General features: G+C 40.3%; 1 protein-coding gene across 1 annotated transcript; it reads left to right on the top strand.

Moving 5' to 3' along the window:
* The first annotated feature begins 2,221 nt into the window (after window positions 1–2,221).
* On the top strand, window positions 2,222–12,275 carry LOC125536127. Its single transcript, XM_048699270.1, has 20 exons — window positions 2,222–2,395; window positions 2,487–2,556; window positions 3,470–3,512; window positions 3,823–3,900; window positions 4,006–4,090; window positions 4,173–4,255; window positions 4,404–4,461; window positions 5,049–5,159; window positions 5,743–5,800; window positions 5,944–6,040; window positions 6,566–6,601; window positions 6,767–6,903; window positions 7,701–7,771; window positions 7,851–7,904; window positions 8,013–8,155; window positions 8,271–8,420; window positions 9,126–9,359; window positions 9,448–9,507; window positions 11,018–11,251; window positions 11,741–12,275. The coding sequence occupies exons 1-20, from the start codon at window positions 2,281–2,283 to the stop codon at window positions 11,879–11,881; spliced, it is 2,058 nt and encodes a 685-aa protein (XP_048555227.1). The 5' UTR covers window positions 2,222–2,280; the 3' UTR covers window positions 11,882–12,275.
* Window positions 12,276–13,417: the final 1,142 nt, after the last annotated feature.

Genomic DNA, 13,417 nt, shown 5'->3' with positions numbered 1-13,417 from the left:
ACATAGGCATATACAAATTGGTGTACCACAACCACATATTGACACACATAGGCTTACACAGTGCTTACCCAATTTGGGAATCACAGAGCTCAACAAATTTGAACATTTGATAAAAATCAAAGGTGATTCTGAAAAGATGATCACAGCCTCTTGTGCAAGGATGTGTGCTAATGTTTGTGATGCCATATAAATAGGGTTCTTCTTTGCGATTGTAGAGTTGGATATTGTGGCCCAACTAGGTTTGCAAAGCCGACGCACAATGGTGCCAAGCAATTTGCAAGCTAGAACGCCCCTAACCGTTTTTTTGTTATGCACCACCATGAAGCATGGTTCAACATGACCGCCGAGCAGTCGTCATCAGCGTTGCTTTATGGCACGAATGAATAAACGGATCAGAAAATGTAAGCTTAAAATGGATTTTTTACAATGGCTTGAAATGTTTTTTCTAACATAATATAGACGCAAACGCTCATACATACGCTATTGGGTAAAATGGATTTTTGTACTATGTGTGAGCTTTAAATGGATTCTCTTTTTTAACAATTAGCTTAAAATGGCACCATCAAATTATGCTCTCGCCGACCACAATAGTACAATACTAGTAGGAAGAGGCGCGAATCAGAAAGTTTGTGTGTGCACTTATGTTGTTTTTTTAGTGAGAAAAATAGAAACAATGTATTTGAAAGCAAGCTGATGCCGTGAAAGTATCTGTGTATTTAACGAGTTCATGTTGGTCCTTGTACTTTCTTATTTGTAGAAGCTAGGGAGGTCATAGCAGCATGCAAGAAAGTTATTTTCCACATGAAAGAGCGTGGTGTCATGGGTAACTATGGACACTGATGCCAACTCATTTGGACCAACATGTGACTGGATGGTTAAGAGGATAATAATATCTTCAGTCCGTCAGGTTTCAAGTCCTAGACTTGACATTGATGCTTGCATTTTCTTCGATTTACATTAGGCCTTTCGACGATGTGCGTTCATGTAGAGAAGACGTCCCGCCGACTACAAAGACGTCTGTGGTGACTTTGCCATCTCAATATAATGTGCCGCCCCAGTCTCTCGGAGGTGATCATACAAGTAGTGCGTGCGTGCGCGTACGTTTATAAGGATGGGTGTATTTGCGCATGTATGAGCGTCTGTGTCTGTATAGTGTTAAAAAATACGCAACATACACGAATACGGTGGACCAGACCTTAATAGAAACACCACTAACATAGGTAAAAATAGCACAAAACTAAGAGTGGACTATAGAAAAACTAAAGACACATGTCAACTAAACAGATCACTTACCCTCAACACTTGAGACGCTTGAAGTTGAGTCTAGCTTAGCCATTTTGATACACCAAGACGATGGACCGGACCTTAACTGAAACACCACTAACACTGGTAAAAAAAGCACAAGACCAAGAGTGGATCATAGAAAAACCAAAGACACATGTCAACTAAACAAATCATTTACGCTCAACACTTGAGACGCTTGAGGTTGAGGCTAGCTTAGCCACTTTGATACACGAAGACGGTGGACCGGACCTTAACAGAAAGACCACTAACATAGGTAAAAAAGGCACAAAACCAAGAATGGACCATAGAAAAACCAAAAACACGTGTCAATTAAACAGACCAGTTACGCTCAACACTTGAAACGCTTGAGATCAAGGCTAGCTTAGCCACTTTGATACACGAAGACGATGGACCGGACCTTAATAGAAAGAAAACTAAACATAGGTAAAAAAAAGTGTAAAACCAAGAGTGGACCCAAAAAACAAAGACATGTGTCAATTAAACAAATTAGTTACGCTTAACACTTGAAACGCTTGAGGTTGAGACTAACTTAGTCATTTTGATACATGAAGACGGTGGACCAGACCTTAACAGAAAGAGCACTTACACAGGTAAAAAAAGCACAAAATCAAGAATGAACAATAGAAAAACCAAAGACACGTGTCAATTAAAAAGATCACTCACTTGAAACGCTTGAGGTTGAGGCTAGCTTAGCCACTTTAATATTTGTATATATGTGTGCCACACTATCGATTTTGTTTTTTAGCGATCAGCATAGATAGAGGAATCTTTTTGGAAAAAGAAACTACAACTGTTTATTTTAAAAAAATACATGCAAAGCCTTTTTTTAAACCGTTTAATCGAATAACTTAGATTTGTTAATTAATTAATAATAATAATTAAATTAAAAAGCAAAGCCCTTGTCGCCACGCAAAGAGCAAAAGTGCAAACCCCCCTGATAATCCCACCTCGCCTTTACCGCCCGCGCTGTCCCCAATGGCGATTCCGGAGGAGCTGCGCCGCTACTGGCTGCCGATCCTCCTCGCCGCCGCCGGCTTCCTCTTCCAGCTCCTCGTCCTGCCCAAATCCTTTCCGCCCTCCCACTACGACGGTGAGAGCCCGCTCCCCCGCTCCCCGCTCCCTCCTCGCGCTCTCGCACGCGTTCTGAGATTTGTTGGATTGATTGGTTGATTTGGTTGCAGCGCTCGGAATCCAGAGGTTTGCGCCGGTGGAGAAGGTGGTCGAGGCATACGAGCTGCTCTCCAAGGAGTGGTGAGCGCGATTGATCCGACCTCACTGATAATTTCTCACTTCCAACCCTGTGGTGTGCTTTGCTGGATGGAGTCTGACTGTAGTCGCAAGTGCAGTCCATGAGTTCTGGTTTGGGCAGTAGACTCGTGATCTGGTCTTGGTGGGGCTGGGCATCTGTTTGGAGCTTAACAATCTGGTAGCGTTGGTGTAACTTATTGATGTTTCCGGTGACAAATCTGACAGTTCTGTTAGTAGCAAACACAGTCTAGTTTATCTTTTGTGTGTATTGTAGAAGTGCATGCTCTAGCCAATGCAACCAAAAGACCGATCTGATGGAAGAGACTAGGCAATACATTTATACGTCAACATCCCCCTCACGTGTGGCTCCCTCAGGCCTAAACGTGGACCGAAAATGGGCTGCAATTTAATTGCGCCAGCTGGGTCTTGAACTCAATACCTCTTGGCTCTGATACCATGTAGAAGTGCATGCTCTAGCCAATGCAACCAAAAGACCGATCTGATGGAAGAGACTAGGCAATACATTTATACGTCAACATGTATTGATGGTGCTGACTGCTGACTGTCGGTGCTTGACTAGGCTTTTAATTCCCTGCTCCATTCTGTTACTAAGATATTGTTTTTTAGGAGTAATTCTGGTTGTGCCCATTACTAGCTGCAAAGTTTTGCCTGTAGGGTAGAGTGTGTATTGGCATCGAGCTCGTGACATGGAATATCAACTTTTAGGTCACAGTTTGGAGTTTAGCATAGGTGACATATAACTCTGATGAGGCCCTGCACATGATTCCATACCTGAAATTGGATTTTTTTTTGTTGGTTACCATTATGCTTCTTGCCTCTTGCCATGTTTTGTTTTCATACTTTTAATTCATTATTTACAACAAATTAATGATCCTTTTCATGATGCCAACTTTAGGCTTGCTGAAACAAATGACCGGTCAACTGTTGATATTATAAAGGTGAGAGTCAGAATCCATAATTACTAGCCTTTGTAATTTCCATGTGCAATACGAAGATATTTCATACAAAGTTTCATGTGTTGTATGCATGGGGGCTGAATTAGCTTTCCACAGTGCACCGAAGCACCTTAAACTGCAATTCCACTATTTGCTTTTCTGTGTACATTACTTCCACTATTTGTTTTTCTATGTACATTACGTTTGTTTCAGTAACATGTACATTACTTATTTGGTCCCTGTAGTTTCTATTTAAAGTTCCAACTAATGGACTTTCATAAACAACTTTATAGTTCTGTGGTGTTTTATACAGATCCGTTATGCGTATGAGCTGTTGACAAATCCAGTTTGGAAGCGGGACTATGATCTTTTTGGTCTGGATCATCATACGGTGATCTCCCTGCTCCCCTCCCTCTCTGCGTGCGTCTCCGCGGGAAGGCTTTTTCTTTTCTTCCTTTCTGATCTAACCCTTAGTTTGCAATTTTCATCATGGTAGGATATCTTCGAGAGAGTCAAAGAACAATATCAAAAAGAGCACTTCCTGAAAATAGATCTACCTTTGTTAAAAGATTCTTTATCTCGTAAGTTATAACCATCTAATTCTGATAAGAAATGATGTTTTCCTTTTGATGTCTTGGACATAACACCATTTCCGTTCCATAGATTCGACTGGTCATGCCTTCAATGTACTCACACGTGACTCATTGATGTCTGCCATTGCTGAAGATTACCCGTTGCTCATACAGGTAAGTTAGAAGGCCGTAACTTCATCAATTTTAACTTTTCAGTGCTCTATGTACGTCATATTTGCATGATTCTTGAGAACATCTTTTTGTTGGAAGTTGGCAAACAAGAAATCCTGACCACCAGCTGTATTTTTTCCCTACTGTGCAGGTTTATTCAAAGGGGAGTCCTCGCTGTGCTCAATTTTTTGAGTACTGGAAGCAAATTGGTATGTTTACCATGTTGACTTGCTTGCCATTTTGTGCATTGCACTCTTTAACAACATATTTGTACACTGTATAAAAAGATCAGTGATTGTCAAAGTATTAGCCGTGGAGAAACAGAGCTGCATTGGTTTTTCTGTGTCCGATCCCTCTTATAGCATTTAGTAATATTTAAGGATGATGGGTAAAAATGGAGGTGTAAGAATTGTGATCTAGCATTGTTCATTTTCTTCTTTTAAATTGACACTTCACAAATATATAGAAATTTATGTTCTGCACTCACAAGTTATAACTAGATTTGTCCATGGAAATATTTTTGCCGAAATGAGAGTTTGCTACTTTCTAGCATTGCATTTTAAACTGAAGTTTTAGCCATTATCTTTGAGCAGCAATTTTGTGGATCTATTGGCAGCTGACTTGATGGCATTTTCCATTCTCCCAAATACTATGCTATTGTTGACAACTCAATATAACTACAGCTTCTGTCTTATAATGCAAAAAATTGAAGTTTCTATAGAGAATTCTCTTTGTGGATTAAATATACCTCACCTTTCATTCTTGTCTCTGACAAAATATTTGCTTCATGATCTAGACACTCGACTGGACGGCGTGGCCAACACTGCTATGGTAGAACTTGGTGATGTGCCACTGGCGGGGTATTTTGCAGAAAAAAGGTTCTCTCAACAGCCATTTTTCCGCAATGGTAAGTCAAGATAACATGCCATTAAAGTTACAAAAAAGATAGCATGTCATTTTCAATCATAAGATGAACATAAGTAAGCACTTTAGCTATTATCAGTGCAAGTGCAAGTGCAGCACATGGAAATGCTTATTTTAGGTGTTTTTAGTTCTGGATTTGTGTCAAAATGAGTAGGTTCACAGTTGGTAAAGCGGTCTTCTGGGAATTTAATATGACAACCTTGTTTTGCTATTGGGAATAATGTGGAAACCAAAGAGTATTCAAGACAACTGGTAGGTTCATCATTTCGTGCCAAGGATGGAGGGATCTTTTTTCAACTTAGTGAGCATCAACAAAAATACTTCCTACAATTTTGCCCTGAATTTTAGTCTTTTAGATAGTACTCCCTCCGTCCCATAATATAAGAGCGTTTTTGACACTACACTAGTGTAAAAAACGCTCTTATATTATGGGATGGAGGAAGTAATATTTAGTAGTTCGAATTTTGAACATTACATGTTCTTTGTATTATTTTTTAGAAGAAAAAAAGACTTTTTCCTGTTTAATGTTCTTTACTACTCCTATATATATCTATCTACCCATGCAGGTATACCAGCTCTTGTTGCATATCCTGCTAACTGCAGAAATCCATCCTGTTATATGAGGTGACTGTTCTAATCAGATTCCAGAGTATCAGTTAAAGAAATAATAAAAGTGTGACTCGTCTATTCCTGTTAATGGTTTACGACATGTCCATTTCAATCGATTCCAAAGATATGACCTCAATATAACCATTTCCTGTACCCAGGTACCCAGGTGAGCTAACTGTGGATTCTGTTGTCAACTGGGTAGCATCATCAATTGTTGGTTTACCTCGGATCTTGTACTATTCAAAGGAGACACTGGTAAGGTTTTTGACTGGCTCTTTTTTTTTTGTTCGTGTTTATGTGGTGTTCTAAGGAATCATATGAAATCACAGTAATCAGTAGTACAACATGCAAACAGTTTGTGTTAGGCAATGGAGTACAGACCTAATGGGTGTTAGTATATATGAAATTGCCTTCTTGGCTCCTGAGATAGGTTTGTCATTATGCTAGTTAAGTGAATGTTCTCGACGCTCACATCTAGGTACTAGTTTGGAGCTGAGGTTGTATGACCTCCTAGTTAGTGGAATTCAGGACTAAGTTTCGTCTTCACTTGTTTATTTGCAACAGCAAGTCCTAGTCTTATGGCATCATTAATTTATATATGCCGCATTATCCTAACCTATGGCACCACAAGTACAATAGCCAACGAGTACACTCTATGTATGATTCCTGTTGTTCATAATTCGCTGTGCTGTCTGTTTTTATTCTAGAATTGCACTTTAATTAGATAGATTTTTACCTGAGAGGGACTGCGCCTTTAATGCAGAGCTTATATCATTTCAGGGACCCCAGTTCATTGGGAAGAGTAGCCATCATAAGGTAACTAGATTTACTGCTTTTGTTTTCATACATATGCCCGTGCATCTGTGCTATCTGCCTTACTTATTACTTGCACCCTTTTCAATGTGCATGTGGAGCACATGCATACAATCCTAAGTCCATAGCTATAATCTAGTCATGCCATCTTTTTTATGTGCGGCATAGGTCAAGGCTATCTTTTTCTCAAGCACTGGGGAGCGTGCGGCTCCATTCCTTCGCCAAGCTGCCCAAGAGTATTCCAGCTATGCATCCTTTGCATTTGTCCTATGGAAAGAAGAGGAATCCCAGATCTGGTGGAATTCGTACGTTCTTTACTTCTTTATGTACAATATGTTGTTCTTTCTTATTTGTGCCTGAGTTGGTATTCATATAATGGTATAATTGTTTCTACTGAATGCTGCATGCTTTGATAAGTAAAGTTGGAATTTTCTTCAGTTGATACAAGCTGTTTGAATATTTTTAAGCATTGTGAAACCTCATCCATATCTAGCTAACTATGCAAACTGCAGTTTTAGACCTTCTCACCGCAGTTTCATGTTTCAGTAAATTGATTATCGTAGCCATATGGCTACTAGCCGATATTTGTTTGGTCTGGAAGAAGGAATATGATGTACTCCCTCCGTAAACTAATATAAGAGCGTTTAAGAAATTGGCTTGATTAACTAGGGCACATGCACGAAGTTGGTCGCATGAAATTGGTTTGATTAACTAGGCCAAGAAATTGGCCGTGCATGGGTTACATTGGAGTCGACCAGGTGAAGGGCTAAGCCACGTGTATGCGGAAACTACCTTGACTTCATGGCATAAATAGTTGTGTATTCTAGGACCTGTATTCTTGAGAAATTTTACTGTTTTTCTAAAGATAGTTAGGGTTGTCTGAACACTGCATGCTGAAATCGCAGGTAGCAGCTTTCTAGCAGTAAAAAAATGTAATTTCCAGATCGGTGATTGAGCACTGCATTGTAGTGAAGCAAAACACATCTTTTGCTAAGTATGGCAAACCATATTTCCATGTCGAATCGGCTACAGCTATTAGTACTTCGGTGTTTAATTTTAAGAAATCATGTTTATCAGTACTTTCTTGTCTCTGCTCAAGCAGATTAGGAGTGGAATCTGCTCCTGCACTTGTTTTCTTGAAGGGACCAGGTGCCAAACCTGTTGTATACCATGGCAAGCTTCTATCCCCTATTTATCCTTTTGATTTTATGCAGTGAAATCGGACCAAACTGATTTTTTACCTCCAATTCAGGAACTTTTAGCAAGTCCGAGTTCACAGAGATAATGGAGGAGCATAAGCACCAAGGTATTATTAAAATTTGTCTGCGAATCAGCAGTATACTGGATTGTCATTTTTACTAAGAGAACTTATGTGCTTTTTCAGTAATACTCATTTAATTCTTTTCTTGATTAGAACTCCAGCAGCTAAGAAGTGACACATCTTTGGATCTTGGTTGTGATGCTAGAGGTCATTCACGCGCTGGGAAAGAAATGATGATATGGTATTGTGTAATAGCTGCAGGTCGCCCTGGTGTAGAATTAAGTAAAAAGAGACAAGTAAGTTTCTATAAGCTGGGTGCAATAACAAGTTGGTGAAGTTATCCCTCCTGAACCAACTTCATCATTCATTAGTTGCCAACTTATATTGTTTTGGAACTTGAAACTTCTTTAGATTTTGAGGAAGGCCCAGGACCAACTACTCAGTGCTGCTGGTGGAAGTACTGCTGGGAATTTGGAAAATTTAGTAGAGGTAACAAGTGCTGCAACTGCCTTAAAAGATGACAGGCTGACCTTTGTTTGGTTGGATGGAGAATTGCAGAAGGTAGACTGCTTCACAAAATTCTTTTTTATTTTTAATATACATTTTTTAAGCTTGTGGTGCTGTACTTGCCGTTTGGTGACATGCCCCAGAAGGCCACACTAGCTATTGCTCTGCTTTCCTGAATTAGTTGAGATATGGGCATATTTATCTGCTTCAGTTCAGATAAAGATGTCTTTCATGGGTACTCTCACCACCTCATATCCAGGTTCCAGGTCCATTACATTACCTTATACTACTACATGACCAGCTTACAGATAAGAATCATAGCCTCTAGTATTGCAGAACAGTACTTGATCTGATTGAAGCGGGCCTCTCGAGTAATATGATTTTGTAGCGCATGCCTCATTAAAACCCTGAAATGTGCTCTCGCTGTGCATCCATATTTTGTTTTTGTTTTTTACCATATGCAACATACCCTCCTATGTTTGTGATTAATCTCTGTTAGAAATTAAGCGATCCTTTCATGTGCTTATTAGCTACAAATCCTGAAAGGAGTATTTTCCACCAAGTGGAACAATGTCCATTTAAGTGTATATTCTTGAAATTCTACAATGATTCTGCAATGAATGATGCTGTATATCACTGGAATCAGAGTATTTGGAACAATTTAGGCCCTAGCTTCAGCAAATGGCTTAGTCATGACATTCTCAATTCTGAACAATCAAACAAGCTTGTAAATTTGGATAACAGTACCTCCTTTTACAGAAAATTTGTGCCTTCTACCTTGCCACTGATTACAATGGAGCCTGTGGTCCTAGAGGCTTTGAAGATGACAATGATAAGCCTGAAGTATTCATTGTCCGTTTCCAAAGAAATGCAACATACGAGGCGTTGAAAGCCGACAAAAAGAATAATCTTATAGAGACTCTCCAGGGACAGGACACTCCTGATGCCTCCCAGCTAGTGGCTAGGTATAATGGCCCAGATGAAATTCTGGAGGTGCGTAATTCACTGGTTTATTAGTTTACATATATATGCGGTCAAGTCATGCAGCTTAAAATACATTTTTAATTGCTTATTTTGGCAGATAAACAAGTGGGTCTCTCAGATTATCAAAGATGGAGATACTAGAGAAATTCCTTACTTTGTAAGTCTCTTAAAGCATGTTCCCTTTTGAACTTTCTCTAGCATGTCAGTGTCAAAAAACGTCTTATATTAAGTTACGGAGGGAGTATTTCTGAAGAGATAACATATCCGCTTAAATAAAAAAACCTATATGGAACAAAATTAAATGTGGACCTGACACCAAGAATACCAAAGATGCCTAAACTCACTTGGCGCAGGAGACACGTACCTTTACATTGGGGTGCAAACTTTAATGCACTATCTAAGTGCCCCATATGTTGCTATGGATGTCTCTTCCCCACCCTTACTACAGTATTTCTTCTGCTCCCTCTCTTTACATCAACCATTGTGCACCCACCCATATGTTTCTCCCCCGCACGTCTCCTCCACCCTCTCCGTGCAAGAGTACAAGGTGTTGTCATCTTCCTCCATTCATGATTTTTTGGTTTTGTGAATGCATCTCTCAGTATGGTGTACATGTGTTTTTCACCAGCGTCAAACAATGACTACCTACCACGGCCCACTCTCTAGCGACTACAAGTCTATAGCACACCCTTTCAGATTACTTCCTCCTTGCAATCGGACATCGTGTGATGTTTCTTCTCTCTTCCATTTATGCCCGTGTTGCTTCGTTCGTGTTGTTCCATCGTCTTCCACTCCACCACCAATCTTCTCTAACTATGGTAAATCGTCGCTATGGTTTCTGTTGGCGGATGGTGGCGTGCTAATCATGCTGCCTTAATATGATGAAAGCATGCTTTAAATGATGCTCAGAACATATGGGTAACAAGTAAGCTAAAACTTTGTAGGTATAAGGTGGTTGTGCATTAGAAGGACCAGAAAAAATTGTGTTACGATCACATTCTTGCTATTTACTACTCCCTCCGAACTAAAACCACGACAGTTATTTTGGATCGGAGGAGTACCTCTGTTCATTAATATAAGACACTTTGGCAGTTCAATTTGAACAGAGGGTGTAACTTTTATGCTTATACCTAAGTTGTTGAAGGAATGGCAATAAGTAGCTACATGGTCAGAAACTCTTTTAAGCACATTAGAGGAGAGGTTTTACATTTTTTGGAAGATCTTCGAATGAGCAAACAAGCAGTGAGGTCGATCCCTGGGCATGTTTCAGCAGAAAAATGATGTGTGGTCGTTTTCTTCCTGCTGAGTCTGCCTCGGTCAGCTTTGCGCCTTTGCCTCATGTCAGAATCATCCTGATGAAATAAGAATGCATAATATTTGTTCTTTTACATCATATCAGTGCTCCCTGCAAATGTGCAATACCCAATCCTTTCTATAGCCTTGCACTGATGGTTTATGTACAAAGAAACTTTTCTAACAATTAGAATTAAGCCAAGATCAAATGAGCACATTTATTCGTACCAAGTAATTCACAAGCATTTTTAGAAACATAATTTTTTTTCATTAAACTATTAGATGATAATGTTTTCGGAGAAATTATTTTGTCTGAAGTGCAATATTTGTCGAACAATTATTCATCCATTATGCCATCCATTTTCTGTATCTAGACTTCAAAGGTACCAGATCTTGTACCTGAAGAAACAAATAAGGAATGGTTAAGCGGTACCAAAGGTATCCGCTCGGCAGGGAAAAGTTTAAAAGAGAGGGTTCAGAACAGTGGCTTCAGTTTCAGAGATTACTTAACTGACCCAAGGATTGGTCCAGCTTTGCTGATGCTTGCATGCATTTCATGGGGAACAATATGGTTCAAGAATATCCAATCAGCTCAGAAGACTCCAAAGGTAAGTACTTGTTTGACTTACCAAGTCAAATAATATCCACTTGCATTCTTTACTGATCCAAACAAGCATTCACTCCGCTCAGCTTTCACATTTGTTGCTCAAGCTGATTACAGCTAAATGACAATATAGTATTGCATGAAGCATTCATGAGCAATAGTCGTAAACTACAATATCATTTTCCCTGACATTGGCATGAACTATTCACGAGCAATAGTCGTAAACTGCAATATCATTTTCCCTGACTTGTAGCATGAAAGGAAATACTGAGGCCAGCAATACAATCACCCACACTGTCATGGTTTGCTGTTCATTCTTCCAATAAAACATCAACATAATGGCACTTGATGTTAAGCTTTGACTCAGAGTTAACTGTGTATTATATATAGTTCAGGAAGCGTATATTATTTTGACCATATATTATGTCTGAATTCTGACCGTATATTATATGAACGCAATGGCTGAATTCTGACCGTATATTATGTCTTTCAGGACGAAGCTCCTAAAGACAAGACCGACAAACGTCGCCGTCCGAAGCTTAGCACGACACTCTTTGGTCAACCTGAATCCAGCGCGGATCCTGAACCCAGAGATGCTCGTCAGTGGGAGATAGAGGACTCAGATTCAGACTGACGAATCGTAACCCAACATTGAGGTTAAACTCGGCTAAATATCTTAGTTGAGCGATGGGGCTAAATTAGCTTAGTGCCTGACAAAGCATAGCCAGTCTGAAAAATGCTGGATCATATATCTGATCTTTATTGCTGTATATTTTTTGCATGGATCTATCCATCTGCTTGGAAGCTGGCATAGGCCTCTCAGATTCTCAGGGAATTTATTGTTAAAGTTCTTAAATTTTTGTTCGGAGGTTGTGAAGTTGGGGGTGGAAGAGGTGAATGGACGACGAACACCTCACCACCCCCACAAACTCCATACACATGGATAGTAAAGATTAGTTACATCACAAGCCTGTGTTGGATACACTGTACTGTATATACTGAATAAATAGGATTGCCTGTTTAGGTTCCGCTTGGAAAAGCGAGATTTTGCATAAGTTTCATTAGAAACTACTCTCCCATTTCACGATACATAGCATGTTAAAAAAAGTGATGCCTAACTTCTCAATCGGTATATAGAAAAGATTAATGAGATTCATCAGATACAACAGTACGACCACATTTGTCATATAAATCATGATTTCTGTTTTCAGCTACCATATATTTATATGAAATAAAACCTTTAAAATTGCATCTCAAGGCTGTTTAATGTATGAAATGTTATATTTGGCTATGGAACAACTACCAAAGCTACATCCCAAATTCCTATAGAGTTGAGAGTCCTCTCAGACCTTGGATAATGCCGAGGGAAAGGGAGCTTTGAGGCGGCCTTGTCTTCTATCCGAGCCATTGTTTGAGCAACTATGTCAATGAAGTCTTGATGTGATCTTATCTTTGATGGCTGTAACGCCCGGGTAATTAAGCTACAGTGAACCTCTGCTAATGATGCCACGTCACCTCGATTTACTATTCCTAATCTCGTGCTAGTTTGAAACTGATTCAAATTCAAATTCAAAAACAATCAAAGGATAAAAACTTTTCAAAATTTAAAATAAAAATGTTCGGGGTGTGCAAATAAATGCCTAGGAATTTATGGTATGGGATCCATGCCTTTATAAAAGACCTAAATACTTAAAATGAATTAAAACAGAAAAGAAAATAAATAAAGAAAAGAAAATACAAAAACAGAGAACAAACAAATAAAAAAATAAAAGGACCCCCCCCCCACTGGGCCAGACGGCCCAGCCGGCCAGGCCACCAACCGGCCCAACTGGGCAAAGGCCCAGCCGGCCACCCCCCTTTCCCCTTATCCCCCCGCGACCCAAACCCAAACCCCCACGATCCCCCCCACTCGCCCCCTCCCCCAGTCGCTCTCCCCCCTCCTCCCCGATCCAGATCGGATCGAGGGGACGAGCCCGCTCCCCCTCGACGGCGACCACGCCCCCGCCCCCGGACCCCGTCGCGGATCCCCGCTGCCTCGACGCCACCCGGCATCGCCCCGCCGTCGCCGGACCCCTAAGAGCCTCGCCGAGCCCGCTGCCCGTTCCCTACGGCTCCCTGTGAGCCCCTCCTCCATTTCCCCCTTCTCCTCCGCTCTCGTCGCCGTAGGACG

Source organism: Triticum urartu, chromosome 2 (assembly GCF_003073215.2).
Source record: "Triticum urartu cultivar G1812 chromosome 2, Tu2.1, whole genome shotgun sequence".
Taxonomy (NCBI): domain Eukaryota; kingdom Viridiplantae; phylum Streptophyta; class Magnoliopsida; order Poales; family Poaceae; genus Triticum; species Triticum urartu.
Note: the sequence above shows the minus strand (reverse complement) of the source record. Positions and strands in the feature narration are given on the sequence as shown.